At 35.9% G+C, this 19101-nt stretch overlaps 1 protein-coding gene across 1 annotated transcript in view; it reads right to left on the minus strand.

The window, feature by feature from the left end:
• Positions 1–19101, minus strand: part of Tex11 (testis expressed 11) — a 219480-nt gene that overhangs the window by 13084 nt on the left and 187295 nt on the right. The window contains exons 25-27 of the mRNA XM_031368858.1: positions 9647–9796; positions 8064–8172; positions 6902–7022 (exon numbers count right to left, since the gene is read on the minus strand). Coding sequence (XP_031224718.1) covers positions 6902–7022; positions 8064–8172; positions 9647–9796 — 380 coding nt within the window. The remainder of the gene's footprint in view (positions 1–6901; positions 7023–8063; positions 8173–9646; positions 9797–19101) is intronic.

Consider the following 19101-nt stretch of genomic DNA (forward strand, 5'->3'; position numbering starts at 1 on the left):
TCTGGAGGGGAAACTGGGAAAGGGGATATCATTTGACATGTAAATAAAGAAAATATGTAATAAGAAAAGAATTCTGCACTATTAAAAAAAGGGAAGGAACAGAGAATATAGCACTGTAAATATTAAACCAGAAAGTAGAATAGGAGGATGAAATGCGGAGGGGTACGGGAGGGAAGAGTAAAGAATGGAATATAGGAAGGGAAAGCTAACACTTGAAAGCCTCTTTGAAAAGCCATATGGATATCAATTACTATAGAAGCTTCCTAAAATATATACATATGTGAAAGGAATTTAAATGTAGTCACCATAGAATGGGGTAGACAAGGCCCCAACTAGACATTTTATGCCAGCAACTAAAACTGTTAGTACCAGGAATGAGTTACATGTTGTTCAGTCATTGGCCACGGGGGCCTTATAGACCTCTACAAACACTGTAGGCTATTGTCAAGGCTATTGGTTACTCTACATAACCTGATGATAAGGCCTGATTGCTAAAGATACCACTTACTTCTGTCATTACACATAGAGAAATCAACTGTTGCCCAGCTAGAAGCTTCACTCTTATTGACTAGCATTCATATGCTAGAAGGTACTCTGCATGCTACTGGAGAAGAAAAGACATTATCGGTGTCACCCATCTATAAACCCTTTGACCTACAATGGTATCTTACTTACGACATATACTGGTGCAACAGTGGCACAAATGTTATGGAAGTGACCTGTCACTTTTTGATTGGATTTAAAGCACATTCCATGAGATAAGTGTTCATATCTCATATTGAAGTGACCAACAACCTGAGACAAGATATAGGTCATGGGTTTTAGGGGAAAATCTACTATTATTCTGCTAAAGAAATATAGGATTACGTACAATGACTCCTATGCCCACAGATCAGTGATTCATTCACCACACAAGCTACTTTTTGTAGTAGATGGTAATTAACATGGAAACCCACAGAAGAGGTGGAAAGAGTGAAGGAGCCAGAGGGGGTAGATGACTCCAAGGAAATGCCTTCCAGACACAACAGGACTGATGCACATAAAAACCTCACAGTCCTATAGCATGCATAGGACCTGCATAGGTTGAAACTAGAAAAAGTTCTAACAGTAGAAAAAGGAGATGGACACAAGTCCCACTTCAACCAAAAAGCTATTTGCCATTGATACATTCTAGGAAATTTTCATTCTCCCTATGTGCACTAGAAAAAAGAACATTCCTTTCTTCTACAAAGAATGCTAAAGTTATTTACCCAATGAAATACTTTCTTTGGGATTTTGCTTCTCAGTGTGTGATCTGAGGCTGAGATGGGTCAGGTGATAAAGGCACTTGCCTCTAACAAAGTCTGACGACATGAGTTTGATCCCGGGATTCCACATAGTGGAAAGAGATAATTGATTCCTAGAAGTTATCTTCTGACCTCCACATGTAGCATGGCTCATGCACACCATGGCACACACATGTATACCCTAACAATAAATAAATCAAAAAAGTAATACAAAGTTTATAAAAAGCACTATCTTGGTTATATCTGACTTTGATACCAGCTATAAAAGACTACATTTATATTTTAATAGTAGGCTTTTCCTCATCATTATCTTTATATTTCAGTATAGTTTTAAAAATTAATTAGCAAAAGTCCTTTCCATTAGGTGGAAAAAAATGTAGTCCCATTTCTCCTAGGAATTATGATTAAATTCCTGGACATATACATAAAACAAACCTAAGAAGGCTCTGGAATTTGGAAAGAAGGAAGACTAGCTAGGAACACCGGGACCAAGGATTTGTGGGTTCCCTGAGGTTTCTTTTGCTTTATATATCACCAGGCTTGATACTTAGAGACCCAAATCAGATATAGACAAAAACCCCCAAGAAAATTCTCTTCTCTCTAGAGTTCAGACCAGTAATGAGGGGTTCTCAACCTCAAGTATCAATAGAGGCTAAGCTGAAAAAAAAATGTTTTATGTTTAAGTGTGTATGAGTGATAGTGCCAAGCTTTTACCTGGAAGTTCCAAGGTCAAGTTTCTCCCCCTGCACAGTGGTGTTAGAGAAAGCCAGCTAAAACAGAAGGCTGGATGAGATTCAAGATATCAACATGACATACAAATGTCTAGATTTCAGTAAGAGGGATTACTCACTAAACTAAGAACTTAGAATATTTACACTGAACAACAAAAAGATAAACACTCGATACTTCTGAGATGGCACAAATGCTATAATATCTGCTAAAATTTTTTCGATGGCTTCTTAAGATAGTGGAAAAGCACAGCACACAATTTCCTATCTTACTGCTTTTAAGTGAACAGTTGACATTCACACTGCTGTGCTACTAGGAGCACTACCCTATTGCCTACCAAACTGCTTTAATCTTTAAAAACTCAAATTAGATAGGCTCCATCCCTAGCAACCACCGACACTCTATTTTTCATATTTCTCAACTTTACCACTCTTGGTACTTCACATAAGTGAAGTCATATAATATCTATCCTGTTGTGAAACATAATCACTTCATCAATTGCTAAAGAATTATGACAAGTGGAAAATGGCAATTTCAGAAGGTTATGTACTGTACTATTCTAAGGCTCCATACACACTATATGATTCCATTTGGATAATATTCTTAGAATGACAAAATTAGAGAATTTGGCAATATTTTAGTAGCTGGCTATTTTTAAAGCTGGGACTAAGAGAGAAGTGGGAGGGATAAAAGGGCAACAAGAAATATCTCTGTGGTGGTAGAGAGGTTCCCTCTGTTGCTTGAAATAATGTCAACATTTTGGTTGTGATTTTGTTTTCGTTTTCTTTTTTACATTTTTGAGGCAGGTATTTTTATGTAGTTCATGCTTGACTCAAACTCTCTGTGTAGTAGAGTATGACCTTCAATTCCTAACTTTCATGCCTCTGTGTCCTGTGTAATGAGATTTTGAGTGTGTGCTAACATGCCTGGCTTTTAACTGTGATATTGTGATATTATTTTATAAGGTATTATCATTGTGGAAAGCTGTATAAAGAGCGTACAAGATTATAACTATAATTATTTCAAAATAATAATTTAATTAAGAGGCAACCTAAACAACCTAACTCTTAAAAATGAACCTAGAATACTAGAAAACCTATTATAGAGTACATAGAAATGCCTACTTAAGCATGTGATCCCTTTCCCACTGGGCTCTTTCATTGCCACTAGCTCTGAATATCAGCTTATGCCTCTCATTTAACCTGAGATTTCCTACTAAAAACTGGTAAAGATGCACTGATAGAATGACTCCACTAATAAAGGGATACTTGAATGAATGTTTATGTAACCTCTAAAGTCACATGTTAAAATCCTAACCTTCAAATTGCAATATTAAGAGTTTGCATCATCAGGAAGTGATTAGGTAATAAGGGTGGTCCTCACAAATAGGGTTAATGCCATTATATATTATAAAGATCTTAGTGAGATCTTTTTTTTGTGTGTGTGTGGGGGCTTCAAGACTACGTTTCTCTGTATAGCCCTGGCTGTCCTGGAACTCACTCTGTAGACCAGGCTGGCCTTGAACTCAGAAATCCACCTGCCTCTGCCTCCCAAGTGCTGGAATTAAAGGCATATGCCACCATTGCCCAGCAATCCTTTTCTTTTTTAGCTATTTGAAGTTACAGAAAGAAATTATCTTATCTATGAGGAAGCAGGCTCTTACCAGAGACTATACAAGGGACCATTTGTTAACCACAGATGATTTTTAGCTAAACTAGTAGCCTGACTTTTTGAATTTTAAAAATGTCTTCAATTGTAAATCCAAGATAAGTAACAGTGGTACTGTCTATAGAATCACAGTGAGATAATAGATATAAAAGTAAAGCATGAATGCTAACTGTAAAGCATGGTGTATGAGGCCAAGGCTTTATATTTGTGTAATAGACATTTTACCAGTGTATGAAGGTAGTTGATAAAGGTTATTGACTTAATAAAATTTGAAAAAATGATAAAAGGAGACTTTTCTCCTGAGCATTTGAAATAAAGCAGATACATAGCACATTCAATCAAAAAGAAAAGAAGCAACATATACAAGATAAAGAGCTAATAGTGTCACTAAATTATTTTCTGTATAAAAAGCTAAGCATACGATCATGTTTCAGGTATGGGCAATACTGGACAGGAAACTCATCAGAAAATTAGAAATCAGTAGGCTCTGTAACAGAAGAGTGATGGGGATTAGAACTGTAGTGTGATGGATAAAAATGGCAAAACCAAGTTCCTCAGAGAAGCTGTGGCCTCACAGAGGGTATAGATATTGATCAGTGAGGAGTTACAATAAGTCTGATTTTTAGTTTGCATATAAAATACAGTGGAAGTTTCAAATGTAGGTTCTGGCTTAGAAATGGAATTTCCCCTTCTTCCTAAAAGGTTAAAGGTGGCAAAAGAAAAACCAAATTGTTCAGTGCTGAAATTTTTCATATTTAAATTCATATAGGCCAGAATTAAGTTGTTCCAGGAAAATTCTAGATTTCGTTACTCACTGATAGCTTGTATCAGATTGGCATCCTACTTACTATCTTATATTGTGATTTACAAATACTGTATATAAAGAACTGCCAAGATTCTTAGATTTTGTTGTTGGTTTTCTTTACCTGCTTGCTTTTGAGACAGAGTTTCATGATCTCAAAATCACTATGTAGCCAAGGATGACCATGAATTTCTGATGCTTCCAGGTACTAGATTACAAATGTGTGACACCACATCTGGCTATGTGATGTTGGAGACAGAACCCTCAGCAAGCACTATACAAACTAAGCCACATCCCAAACCAATATACTTAGATATCATCATGGATGTAAGTAATGACTTTTTGCATGATTTTAAGCAAGCAATCTTACTCTCCTGTTCTATGGTTCTCATAAAAAAGCAGTTAACATCTTACGTATTCATGAATAAGTTTATAACACAGATACTATTTATATTGACCCAAATATGTACAATGTGGTAGACTCAGAACAGAGCATTTTACAAGCGAGGAAACTCAACAGAAAAGTACCCATATGCAAAAGTACATAAGAAGTCACTTAAACTCTTACTTTATACCATATACAAAAATTAATTTAAAATGTATCATAGACCTATATTCAAAAGATAGAAATATAAAACTTCAAGAATACATAAAAGAAGATATCTGTAAACTTGAATTGAGCAAAGAATTTTTTCTTTACAAAAACACTACCTATAAAAGTACAATACTTATAAAAGTATAATATCTATAAAAGTGGGATGCTTGATAAATTAGACTTCATTAATACTTTTCTTTTCAAATGACTACATTGGGGAAAAGGAAAAGATTTAAACAAAATATTTACAAATAAAGGTCCTTATCCAGAATATATAAAGAACTCTTATAACTCAATTAAAAGACAACCCAATTTTTAAAAAGTGGGAAAACCAAATAGACATTTTTCCAGGAAAGAAATAAAAATAGTCAATAAAAATATAATTAACACACCATTAGCTATAAAGAAACTACTAATCTCAAACCTCAGAAGTTGCCACTGCATAGTTACTAAGATGGTTATAATAAAACCATGGACAATAACAATGCTGGTGTAGAATAGAGAAATCAGCATCTGTACATAGTGGGAATATAGGATGGCTTGAAGGAAATTATCTTCCACAGGCTTAGAGATTTTCCAGTTAGTGGTACTGTTTAGGGCAGTACTACAGGCTTGCTAGAGGAAGGACATCCCTGGTGGTAGGTTTTGAACTCTCAAAGTTCCAGTTTACTTTTTTTTCTGCTTTGTGTTTGTGATTGAGACTATCTTGACTTCCTGCTCCCCTGCCTCTCAAACTATAAACTCTTCTGTAAGTTTCCTTGGTAATCATCCCAGGAATAGAAAAATAACTAAACCAGGACATAAAGTGGTGTTGCAATTTTGGAAAACAGGGGGCAACTCTTTACAAAGCTAACCACAGAGCTAGCAGGTGACCCTACAATTCTACTTGTACATATCCATTTAAGAAAATTAAATACAATACCGGGTGCTGTAGGCTTAAAAAAAAAAGAAAGAAAGAAAATTAAACACATATACTACAGCCAGGCTTAGTGATGCACACCTATAATCCCAGGATTTGGGATGCAGTATCAGGCAGATCTCTGTGAGTTCAAGTTTACCCAGGTATATATAATGACTTCCAGGCCAGCCAGAGTTATATAGTAATATAGTAGGGCCTGCCTCTCCCTCTTCCCTCTCCTCCTCCCTTCTTCCCTCTCCCTCCCTCTCTATCTATCTATACACACACACACACACACACACACACACATTAATTACAGAAACAGAAACAACTATATACAAATGGTCATAGAAGTATCATTCATAGTGGTTAAAAATAGATAACATAAATGCTTAACAACTAATGAATAGACAAAATGTGGTATAGAATTTTTTCAGCAAAAAGAATGAAATACTGGTAAAGTGGTAACATAGATGGACTTTAAAGGGCAGGAAAGAAGGCAGGAACCAAAAGAATCTTCACTGAAAACAAACAAACAATTGAAAGGGACCAAAATAGATTCTTGTTCCTTCTATTTTATCACCTGCCTCTGAGATACAGTAAGAATAGTAATAAGCCTTTCATAAAATTAATATAATCATAGGGGAAAGAATTATATCAGGCTCCAAAAATATAAAACAATTCAAGATGAATAGTAGTCTTGTTATTCTGACCCAAACCTTAGCAAACTTATACTAGAAAATTCCTACTATTAACTATTTACATTCTATAAACTCGGAGATACTTTTAAGTGAATATCTACACTGTAATGTGAATTTACCATAAAACGCCTATCAGAAAGTATCATTCTATATGAATTCAACTATACAAGACACTTCAGTCCCTTAAATTGTCTGCAAGGTAACTATTGCTCTTTGACTTACAGTTTTACTAATGAGGCTCAGAGTACTTTTAAAGTGGCTCCAAACTTCTTTTAGGGGATACAGTGATATATTCCATAGGTCACCTGACACCAGAAGGTCAATCAAGTTGTGCAGGCATACACTGAAAAATAAAAAAAAAAAGTCATCCATAAGGAAAGAAATCACTGGCCTAGCTAAGACAGTCAACTCTGAGTTTCATCTCACACTGCTGAGATGAGAACAACTTTGCAGCAGTTCTGCTCCTTCCTCCATTTTGATCTTGCTTCTAACCTTGGAGTTTTGAAGATGTAAAAGGCTTCATGAGTCCTTCCTTTGATACTTGTGATTGGTTGTCTTTTTAGGCAACTTCATCTCTCTCATGGAGGAGTTGTTTAATTATCATTATTTTTATGTGTGTGCTCACATGCACATATTTGGGCAGAGGTTGGGGGACAACTCTCCAGAGTTGGTTTTCTCCTTCCACTATGTGGGTTCTGGAGATTGAACTCAGATCATCATATTTGGCAGCAGGTACCTTCATCTGCTGAACCATTTTGCCAGCCCAATTACGCCATTTTCATATTTTATGAGCTGATTCAATTTGTGGGCACTTAAACAATCATGCTAACTCTTCAAGGGGACAAAGGAATTAAAATTGGATTTAAACTGACAAAAAATGAAAATCTCACTTTCAGAACAGAAAGACTGCACTGAATTTTTCCTAAAAAAACAAAACCACATAACATTATTGATACTTAAAAGTACTAGGGAAAAAAAAAAACAGAAGAAAATTTAGGAAAAATGTTGAAGTCGAGTGGTAGCTACCAATTTATGATCATTTGGGATATCTAGTAAATGATATGAAAGAAGGGAGATACATAGGTACTATTTTATTATATGACTAGACAAATAAAGGAAACCAGAATATACCCTTCTTTTTCTCCCCTGGGAACAGTAGATTCCTTAATCTTGCTTAATATTCTCCAGTGTCTAATACAATTTTCACTAGAGAGAAGTTTACAGGATAGTTTCCCTATAATCTTCTATGTTGGCCCAGTTGATTATAGTGGGTGACTTATTGGACACTGACTAGATGGTTTTGCTTGTTTGTTTTGTTTTGTTTTTGTTTTTATTTTTTGGCTTCCATAAAACTTAATTTAGGTGTCAAATTTTATTTACTAACCTGTATTTCAAAACATTAGCTGTCTCTCTTTTTTTGTAGATCGATAAAAGCTTTCTCAAGGCCTTCTGTGCAATAGTAGGATAGCATGCAGGCTTATCCATAGCTAGTACTATAAGAGAAGGGAAAAGGTTCTGAATGCCACGTTATCTTATTCATTATAGTTTTCATGCAGGACTATAGCATGCATTCTCTAATGGAACAAAACAATTCTCTCTCTCACACATACACACACACACACACACACACACCAAATTTTATAAAATGATGACTCCACAGAAGTTTTCAGAAAGACTCTCTTATTTCCAGGCAGAGTACCACTGTAGGACTTTCAGGTTACATTCATTCTTCAATGATCAGTGACCAAAAAGCTACCGTTTCTGTAACTATGTACACAGTTCCTATCTTATGAACCATGATGAAGGAAAGGCAAGCTAAGAAAGAAATAGAAGCAGATCAATAAAAGGATGCTAATCAAAGCTAGACAACAATCTGCAATATACTGGTTTTGTTGTTGTTACTGCTGCTGCCAGATACGAAAAATAGAAAGGCTATTTTTCGTAATAATAAGACATTACTGCCTTATGGTGTCTTAGAAGTGTCTAAGACTTCCAAATGTGGTTAAGAAGCCTGTAGAGCAGTTCCATTCTATAAGGAGTGGTAGTCATAGAGTATGCTTCATTGGTCCACTTCTTGAAAACCCAAGGTAACTGTAGAGTACTGGAAGCTACCTAATACCTTTACTAATCATGCTTAAGCTCTTGTGGAAAGTAACAGGCAAAGGGGAAGATTATCAGGTCATTTCTGGCATTTCTGGCAGTATAGTCCCCAAATGACTTTGAGGCCAATAAGTCCTATAGAAATGCTTAAAGAATTTTGAAAATGACACTTGTATTAAAATATTTCCAAATTTCTAGGGGCTAGTGAGGTAGCTCAGTGTATAAAAAGGTACTTGCTACCTAACCTGATAACCATATAACCTGGGGCCTATATGCTACAATGCGAACTGCCTCCTACAAGTTTCCAGCTAACCTTCACATATGTAAACACACACACACACACACACACACACACAGAGAGAGAGAGAGAGAGAGAGAGAGAAAGAGAGAGAGAGAGAGAGAGAGAGAGAGAGAGAGAAAGAGAGAGAAACTTTCAAAAAATTTCCAAATGTCTCCATACATTTTAGTAAATTACTAAGGCTGAGTCATCTTTGATCATCAAAGTAACTATCAATTTTAGCTACCTACATAAAACCAACTTTCTAAAGTTTGAGCTTCCTCTATCATGTCATTACCTAATTAAATTCTACATATACTGTATTTGAGTACCTATTATGAGCAATGTTTTCACTAAGATTTATTAGTATAATATATGTAAGTAATTATTGTTCATGATCCTAATGAGATTACAATCTTATATAGTGAAAAGGATAACTATATAAATGATTTTAATTCAAAATAGTTTAAGAATGCATCAGAAATGGAGAAACAATATACTACAAGGAAAACCATCTCAAGGTCGGAAGACAGAAAACAGTAGGATCTAAATGGGCACTGGCCTTACAGAGGTACAAATAGAGTACTTACATGCCATTGTTTCAAGTGTTCTGCTTTCTAAACCAGGCATCTTCCAAACTGAATTCAGAAAGCGGTCCAGTGATGGATCATTCGTTTTGGTTTTAACTTCAAATTCATAGAGCAGAAGCATTACCCCACAGTCATCACCTGAGAAGTCTCCTAAAGAAAAGATAAAGTGTAACATTTTCTGTTACTTCAATATTAATACTCTCTCCTATCCTAACTGGACAGGTTTTCCCATAAGGGAAAATTAATTTCACTTACAATTTAAAGGCCATGCCAGTCTCTATTGATAGACCTTCAACACCTTTATATCTATAGTACGTCACTAATTTTACTACCCTGTAACAGATTTACTAGCATTTCCTACATATTCTGAAACTTCAGCTGTGATACTTGTAACTGGCCTGAAAATGTTCTGGCGCTATTGCTAAGGTCCTAATGAGCATCCCTGCATCTTTTGAGTGGGCACTCACTGTCATGGCTGAATTAAACAGAAAACACAATGCTGCACGAACTAACAATAGTTTTATTGAGCAAAAGAGTTTCCAAATTTGTTTCATTTAGTCAGTCAATAATGTGTCTTGGTCCTCATCATGAAAAGAATATTCGTTCAGATGCTACACACCATACTTGAGTTCTATCTGCCATTCGTTGAATGAATATTTGAAATAGCTGGATACAGTACCATGACATGGTGGTGTATGCTACGGTGATCCACACCTGTAATCTTGGGAGACTTGGTTGTTTTGAGCATCTTCTAGGCAGCTTGCTGATCTTCCATGCAGCTCAGCTTGAGTGTCTCTAAACAGTTCTTACTGCTTACTTATGCACGGGGAAAGAAGGACCTAGTACATTTGGTCAGTTTCAGGGACTTTCTGAAGCTACTGAGTTATTTACTTCCTGAGCATAAAGAGTTCCCCTACAGCAGGCATGTTTTCCTTTCCTTTAGAGCATCCTGTTGTTTGACCTCCCTACAAGCATCCGAGTCTTAGCGACCCACCAGCTCAGGGTATCCTGTTGTTTACTTGCCTTTGAATACATATCCTATCTTAAATATCTAATTGTTGCATTTCCTTTAACATTCTGTGTTTTAATGAGCTTTCTTTCAAGATGGAAAGTTTTAATCCTAGAGGAAACTGCTACACAATAGTGTCCCCTTTCTGAAAATGTTTAGAAGCAGAAATAATTTAGTTTTCTAGACTTTTGCATACTTACATTATATTATATTATCTATAATGAGGTATATGGAGAATTAGAAAACATCTACAGATAAATTCCTTTATGTTTTGTTATATGTCTATGCAGAACACAAAGGTAATTTTGTATATTAGCCTTTTCTCCCTCTCTTCTCCTTTCGTCCTTTCCCTTCTATTTATTTAAAGCTTTTTTCTGAGATTAATTATATTAACACCAATATTACTTGCTAAAATTTTACTATATAACAAATAAAAGTATTTTATTAGATAAATTAATATGCCAACGTTTGGACAATTTTCATAATTAGGGAATTAACTTTCAAAATGACAATGTATAGTATTGATAAATCATTAGTAAAAGATCTATTTAGAGTATCAGACACTGGATTTTAATGCTATTGCATGAAAACTACAACATGTTGTTTTAATTTCCATATCATAGGCAGTTAAAATAACTATCAACTGAATTTTAGTATTGTATGAAAAATTTATATTCACAACTATCTAAAAAGGTTATTTTCTGTTCCTCTCAAATATAGTTAGATAAAAGTAGCAACACTAGAACTAGTAGTTCTGGTGTTCAACAGCACAGTGAGGTAACTATTGTTCATTATTATCCTATATATCAATCATATATTAATAACCAGAAGAGAAGAGCCTGAAATCTCTAAACAAAGTAATACAGAGACAGAAATGTTAAATACCCTGATTTTATCAGTGAATACTCTATTGATACATGACTTATACAAAAATACCATTGAAATAAAAATATAATGAAATGATAAAATATCCCACGTTCATGAATTAAATGATTTAACACTGTTAAGATGCCAATACTTACAAAATTTAAAAAAAAAAAAAAAGCCAGAAGGTGGTGGCGCACGCCTTTAATCCTAGCATTGGGAGACAGAGGCAGGTGGATCTCTGAGTTCCAGGCCAGCCTGGTATATGGGACAGCCAAGGCTACACAAAAAACTCTGTCTTGAAACATCCCCTCCCCAAAATTCCAAACTGAGTGAAGAGTTTATATGGAAAGTCAACTGACATAGACTAATCAAAATAATCTTGAAAGAATATAAAAATTGAGTGGCTAAAACTTCCTGATTACAAAGCTTACTAAAGGAACAAAAAGATGGATATTATGGTACTGCCATTAGGACAGACCTATCATCAGTGAGATATAACTGATAATCCAGAAATGCAGACATGTATCTATAGCAAACTAACTGCTCACATGTGATATATGACTATTCATAGAGAATAACTAGTCTTTGAAACAAAACTCTTCTGTGACTAGTAGATAATTACATGTTAAAGAATGAAATTGGATTTGTATTTGATGCCATATACAAAAATTAACTCAAAATGGATCAAGCTGTTTTTCATAGAAGTGAACGAATTCTTATCCTGAAGGGGCTAGATTAGTTACTGTTTTAGTAGGTTCTTATAAAATGAGGCTAACCTTCCTTTTTTGTTTCTTATTTCATACTAGCTCACCTTTTTACCTTCTCTCATTACATGCCTTCACTGATTTTGACCACCCCCGCCCCCAGCCAGTGTCTTTAAAAATTTCCAGTGTTTTAAGCATGTATGTATAGAGGTCTTCTATATCTTTCCTTATTGTTTTATTTTTTTATATTTAATGGGTTTTGATTCTACTTAAAGTGATATTTTAAAAGTTTTTCAATCATATTTTGCTAGAATAGAGTAATAGAATTAATTTTGTATAATGGCTTGTATCTACTAACCATACCAAACCACTTACTTTTCCCAACATTAATGAAAATAAAGCACAGATAAATGAAAACCACATTATCAGTGTGCCTGTGTGCTTATGCATATGCATACAGATATATGAATAACATACTTGAAAGTTTCAATTTGCTCTAACATGATTGGTATATCAGGGAACATTTACACATATAAAATGTAAATTAAATGTTTGCTTACATTCCAATTTCTATGTAAAGTAGTAGATGAATGCAGAGAACTACACCTAGCTGTACTATGCTGTATAGGAACTTATAAAACACATGGAAGTGCACAACTCAAATTTGTATCAGCCATCTCAGTGCACTGCATGTGTTATGAGCTATACCTGACCTGTCTCTGCCTATTGCTACAACTTCCCCTCAAATTCAGACACTCTTCCCTCCACTACTTCATATTTCACAAGCTGCAATCCTTTTGATATTGTCTTCCACAAGCAGCTGTCAGGTCTATTTCAAGCCAAAACGGCATATTTATTGTAGCATTGATTGTGTTTTAGTCACTTAACATATACTAAAACTATATTTTTATTGGTTGTTATGTCTTTAAGTTCTCATGTATATTCACACACATTTGCATGGTAGAATCATTTTTAGTAACACATGTGCCATGCTATAGTAGAAATGACTATTCATGCAAAGAATGTATATAATTGCTAACCAATATACCAATGAAAATCAAAGTTCTTAACTAGAACACAGTATTGTGCATACTATTTTTGTCCTTGACCTTGTGTCCAAGTCAAAACAGTATTTTTCAAAGCTATTTAAGTCAGCTTTCTTTCCTAAGCCCCTTCAGTATGTTTATGCAGTTAATTTTTTATATAGTCAGATTCATTTATCACAGTGTGAATTCTATCTGTAGTTCCCTCCACTATTTGATTTATTTTTATATTGTATACAGTGAAATTACTCTTTATGGTATATAGTTACATGGATTTTAATAATATATCCATATGTAAACATATATGTATACTAACACAGCTCCTACAAACACCCCTTTGTCCTAGTTTACTTCTTATACTGCCATTTCTAGTGATTTCATCTCATTTAAAACCTCTGACCATAACTAAAATTATTTTTGGTTCCTATATTTTTATTTATTCCAGGATGTCAAAAAATGTGATTATATCCATATAATCCATATAGATATAGTCTGGCAATTTTTAACTTAGCAAATACATTTAATATCAGCTTAGCATTGAATAGTATTTCCTTGCAAAGGTGTACCACAGTTCATTTATCCATTTCAGTTTACCTTCTGTGTTCCTGTTGGAATTAGATGGACATATCTTAGGAATGGTAGATTGGTCAGTTATCTATGACACATTCAAAGTCAAGGTATATAGAAACAGCCCCACTTTTACAATCTCTTTAGAGAGATTATCCAATATATATCCAGGGCAGAGTGTTTCCTCCACTCTCCAATACAGAAAATAAGACCAAGAGTCAGGTACACACCTGCGATCCCAACACTCAGGAGGCTGAAGCAGAAAGAATGAAAGTTTGGGCCAGGTTGGGCAAATTAAGGTTAAAAGGTTAAAAATCTGCTCATAGAAATCCAACCAACTACTGTGAGTGAGAGCTATACTCCCAGGTGGTCTGATTCACAGTCTACTAATACAAGACATATAGAAAAAGAGAGATGTAAATGATAGAGTGTTAGAAAACAGAACCCAAGAGATGAATTTTTTCAAGTATTTATTTATAATAGGCAGAAACTAGAAACAACATATATGTCCCTCAACTGAAGAATGGATAAAGAAAATGTAGTACTTATACACAATGGAATACTATTCAGCTATTAAAAACAAAGAGATAATCAATTTTGCAGGAAAATGGATGGAACTGAGTGAGGTTACCCAGACCCAAAATGACATGTATGGTATGTACTCATTTATAAGTAGATGTGGAGCAAATGGACCATGCCATCAGACAGATGACCTGGTAAGCTGGAAGCAAGTTCAAAAACCCCAGGGAATTTTCATAATTGAGAAGAGCAGGCATCAGAACCAGCTTCCAGCCAGGGTCTACCTGTCCTGGAACATGTAACCATGACACCCCATTGAGAGGACTATAACAACCCATCAGGTAGCATAAAAACCTAGAGATCTCCTCTAATGAGGTATTTAAATAGGCCCAGAGTGTTTAGCCAATGAGCTTCCCTTCTTGAACATCCTGGTTCACCCTGAGTAAGACATATGCATTCCTATTAACCATAACAATAAAACTGTTTGTACAAGCAAGGACCCTCTCTGTTATCAAGGATCACTATGGGGTGGGAGTGGGGGAACTTTGTCATAAAAAGCTACTCCTAAATCTCCTGGAAAATGCCTCTTTTCCAGCCCCTCCATTCTCACAGCCAAGACTGGAGGACCCTTGCTCCCAACTCCTTGCTGCAGGAGTCTGAGAAGCATCATTCTCAAGTCCTTGAGGTTCCCAGTGGCATCTGGGCACACAGGAAATAGAAAACTGCAGCATATGTCCCAGCCCCTGCTGTTTCTCACTCCAGGATTGTGTTCTTCCTTCCCTGAGCAACAGACATGCTGCTGGCACTCCACATCCCAGCGGTGAGGCAGGCATACAGCCTAACAAGTGGGTATTAGTCAGAAAGTACAGGATAACCATGCTATAATCAACAGACCCAAGAAAGCCAAATAACACGGAGATACAAGAGAAATGGTTGAATCTTTCTCAGAAGGGGAAACAAAATAGATATTGTAGGTCTATGGAAGGAGGTAAGTGGCCTAACTTGAGACCTATCCCATGGACAAGTACCAGTCCCTGACACTATTAATGATACTCTATTATTCCTGCAGACAGGAGTCTAGCATGGCTGTCCTCTGAGAGGCTCCACCCAACAGATGACTCAGACAGATGCAGAGACCCACAGCCAAACATTGGGTGGAGCCTGGGGGCTCTAATGGAAGAACAAGAAGAAGGACTGCTGGTCCCAAAGGGGATAGGAACTCCTCAGGAAGACTCAAGAAGAGTCAATTAATCTAGACTCTCGAGGATCTCAGAGACTGAAGCACTAACCAAAGAGCATACACAGGCTAGACCTAGGCCTCCTGGCACATAAGTAGCAGATGTGCAGCTTGGTCTTCACATGGGTCCTGAACAATTGGAGCAGGGGCTATACCAAATCTGTTGCCTGTCTGTGAGATATTGTCTGGCTTCAGTGGGAGAGGATGTGCTTAGCCTCAGAGACTTGATGTACCAGGATGGGAATACCCTTGGGAGTCCTCTATACTCTCAGAGGAGAAGGGGAGGGAGGATGGGGGAAGGATTGTGGGAGGGAGTGACAGGGAGGGGGAAGTGAACGGGATGTAAAGTGAATAAGTTAAAAAATAATTAAATAATAAAAAGATCAGAAGTCTGAGGCCAGCAAAAGCTACAAAGTGAGACCCTACAAAGTGAGAAAAGCACAGGGTAGGGGGCTTACAATGATAAAAAGTATGACACACATGTTCACAATCTCTGCTCGTCAGCTATGCCTGTGTGTTTGTGGAAACTGCAGTCTTCAAATTTTCGTTTGCACTTGAAATTCTGAGTAAAGGTTAAATATAAACCAAGGGGTTGTTAGTTTATGCCTGTAATTCCAGCACTCAAGAAGCAAGAAGATAACAAATTGAAAGGGCAGCCTTGGATATATATTGAGTCTATTTCAAAGAAAAAAAGCAAAACAAAATAAAACTAATTCTCTCCCCCAATCACAGCAATAAATAGTTAAAATCATATTATGTACAATAATGAAAAATAAGTATGCATTTCTCTTTCTCATGGAAAAAAAAATGAAGTTTGCTCCTGTGCTGGTGTGTGTAGAGGACAGCGTACTAGAAAGAGGTCTGTGAAGGGGGAAAGGTATGTGTCTATGTGTAACTTTCTTCCTTCTTTTCTTTCCATTTCTTTTTCTTTTCTCTTCTTTTCTTTTCTCTTCTTTAATGCTCTCTGCCTCATAGAGAGTTAAGAAATTCTAAGCCTCTTACCTGGCCAGTGAGAAGCCTCAGCCAAAGAGAAAAGAACCCAAGTACCTAAGTTACTTTTTGCCTGCTACAAGAGTTAACTGCCAGAAGGCAGCTGCTTTTGGCAGTCTGGAATAGCAAGAAAAAGTTAAATCACCAGAAGTCATCAGCTTCTTCTGGTCCCAGAGATAGAAAGGGTTAAATTGCCCAAAGAAAAGTGTTTGGGCCCTGAGTGCCAATGCTACCCTTGCTGCCTGCATCAGTTTACCCTGTGATGTACCCTGTGATGTAAAGCTGGTCCCTGACAGATAACTCTAATTCGTATCAAGTTGACAATAAACTAGCTAGGATAGTATTCCTACTTTTCATGACAATATAGTTATTTGTATTGCTCTGTAAGTGCCTTGTTTTTCCAACTAGGATATTAATGAAAAACCTGAGTGCACAGTTAAGGCCTTGCCTAGAGAATCATAATTAAAATGATATATATGTAATCCTCCATGACGGTTATGATAGGTTCCATTTAGGGAATATGGTAGAATTTGTGGTAACTTCATAAAGCAAGCGTTCACAAAAGTATCCCAGGGAATTGAGCTGACTTATAGGCTCTTAAAAGAGAGAGTAAGTTTACTTTCAAAATGCTTGGTAAATTCATATGTTCTCGAGAAAGATGACTTCCCCAAATTCGTACACATGACATGTGACATCTGACAATATTTCTTGGAGTTCATTACCTAGTTTTGTAATAGCTTGTAAGAGGGTGTCAGGAATCTATCCTGAGATTGCCTATAAGCTCTTCTATTCAGAAGTGGCCTTAGTAGTTGTTTAGTACTATATAGCTCTAAACTACAATGTAAATTGGAGCTCTATTTGTTTGTTTGTTTGATTTTGAGACAGTGTCTCACTATATAGCCCTGGCTGTCCTGCAGATCACAGGATCTACCTGCCTCTGCCTCCAGAGTGTTTGAAGTAAAGGTATGTGTTATTATGCCCAGTAAAGATGTCTGTTTGGTTAATATACCAATTTTGCTGTGTCTATGTAAGTAATCAGTGCAAACCTAGTAAAATTAGCGTGGTTTATGATCAAGAGTACAATTTCCCTAGGATTCTCAGGATCATAGATGAAAGTAGTGAATGAGACACTAGCCAAGAAAACTTATGAAAGACTGTGAAGGAGGAAAGAGAAATTACCAAGTGCCTTATCTAATGTACCCTTCAAAGATATCTCTACTTAAATGGCTTCTGAGTTATTTTTAACTCAACAAGTCATAGGAAATTCATTAATGTGAGTTAATATTGTCTAAAGAATAAGGAGTGTTCTGACATGGGGAGAAAAACTGAACACTGAATATTTTTACATTTATTCATAACTTTATTTAAAATAATTTAATTAATTGTACGTTTATGGTGGTTGTCTGCATGTGTGTTTGTATACCACTTGGGTGCCTGATGCTTGCAGAGGCCAGAAGACAGTTTTAGATCTCCTGGGACTGGACTTACTAAGGTTGTGAGTGGTCATGTGGGGGCTGGGAATAGAACCAGAACCCAGGTCCTCTGGAAGAAAAGTCAGTCCTCTTAACTATGGAGCCATCTATCCAGTCTTTACTTCAGAATTCTAAATTGTGTGTTTGTTTTTGAGATACATGTAAAAACTTAACAGTTCCCTTATTAATGAATTAAATAAAAATTTGATTTCTGCTCTAAAATGAAAATTAAATCTTTAAAATGTATATGGAAGGCAATAGCCAAACACAATTGGTAGACAGAGAATTGGTCAAAGAAACCTAAAATAGATCAGGTGGCATAGAAGAAAATAAAAATAATAGAATAAAAACACATATTTAAAAACAATTATACAGAACATTTTAGAAACAGAGTGATACTTAAATTTACATACTGAAAAATACCACATTTCAAGGAAAAATGGCTCAGAATAGGATATCATATATTAAGCCATTTCCTAGCAAATTTTCAATGATTATTTACTTATTCATTTTAAGCTTATTACATTTTATTTGTGTGTGTCACCATGCATATGTGGAGGTTAAAGAATGGCTTATGGGAGTCAGTTCTTTCTTTCTACCATATAGGGTCCCAGTGATTAAATTCAGGTCTTTAGGTTGGCAGTTGATGCCCTTACCTGCTGAGCCATCTCACTGGCTCTGAAATTATTTTTAAAACATCTTTAGGTTCAAAATTTAGGTTTATCAAAATTGAGAGCAAAATACAGAGGGTTCCTTTAACTCTTCTCAAACTCTCTCCACCTGTTTGTATATTAGTTGCAAATGATAAACCAGCACTGACACATAATTTTCAAACAAAGTCCATGGTTTGCTTTAGAGTTCCTGCTGTGTTGTGTATCTTTTGGGCTCTGGTAAATGTATGGTGACATCTATTTATCACTGTCAGGTCATACAGAATATTTTTCTTTCCGGAGAAATCTCGCTCATCCACATATTCATCCTGTCTCATAAATGTATGGGCAATCTCTGATTTTTTTTCTCTCTTTCCACAATTTTACATTTCCCAGA

This window comes from Mastomys coucha, chromosome X (genome assembly GCF_008632895.1).
Source record: "Mastomys coucha isolate ucsf_1 chromosome X, UCSF_Mcou_1, whole genome shotgun sequence".
NCBI classification, from domain to species: Eukaryota; Metazoa; Chordata; class Mammalia; order Rodentia; family Muridae; genus Mastomys; species Mastomys coucha.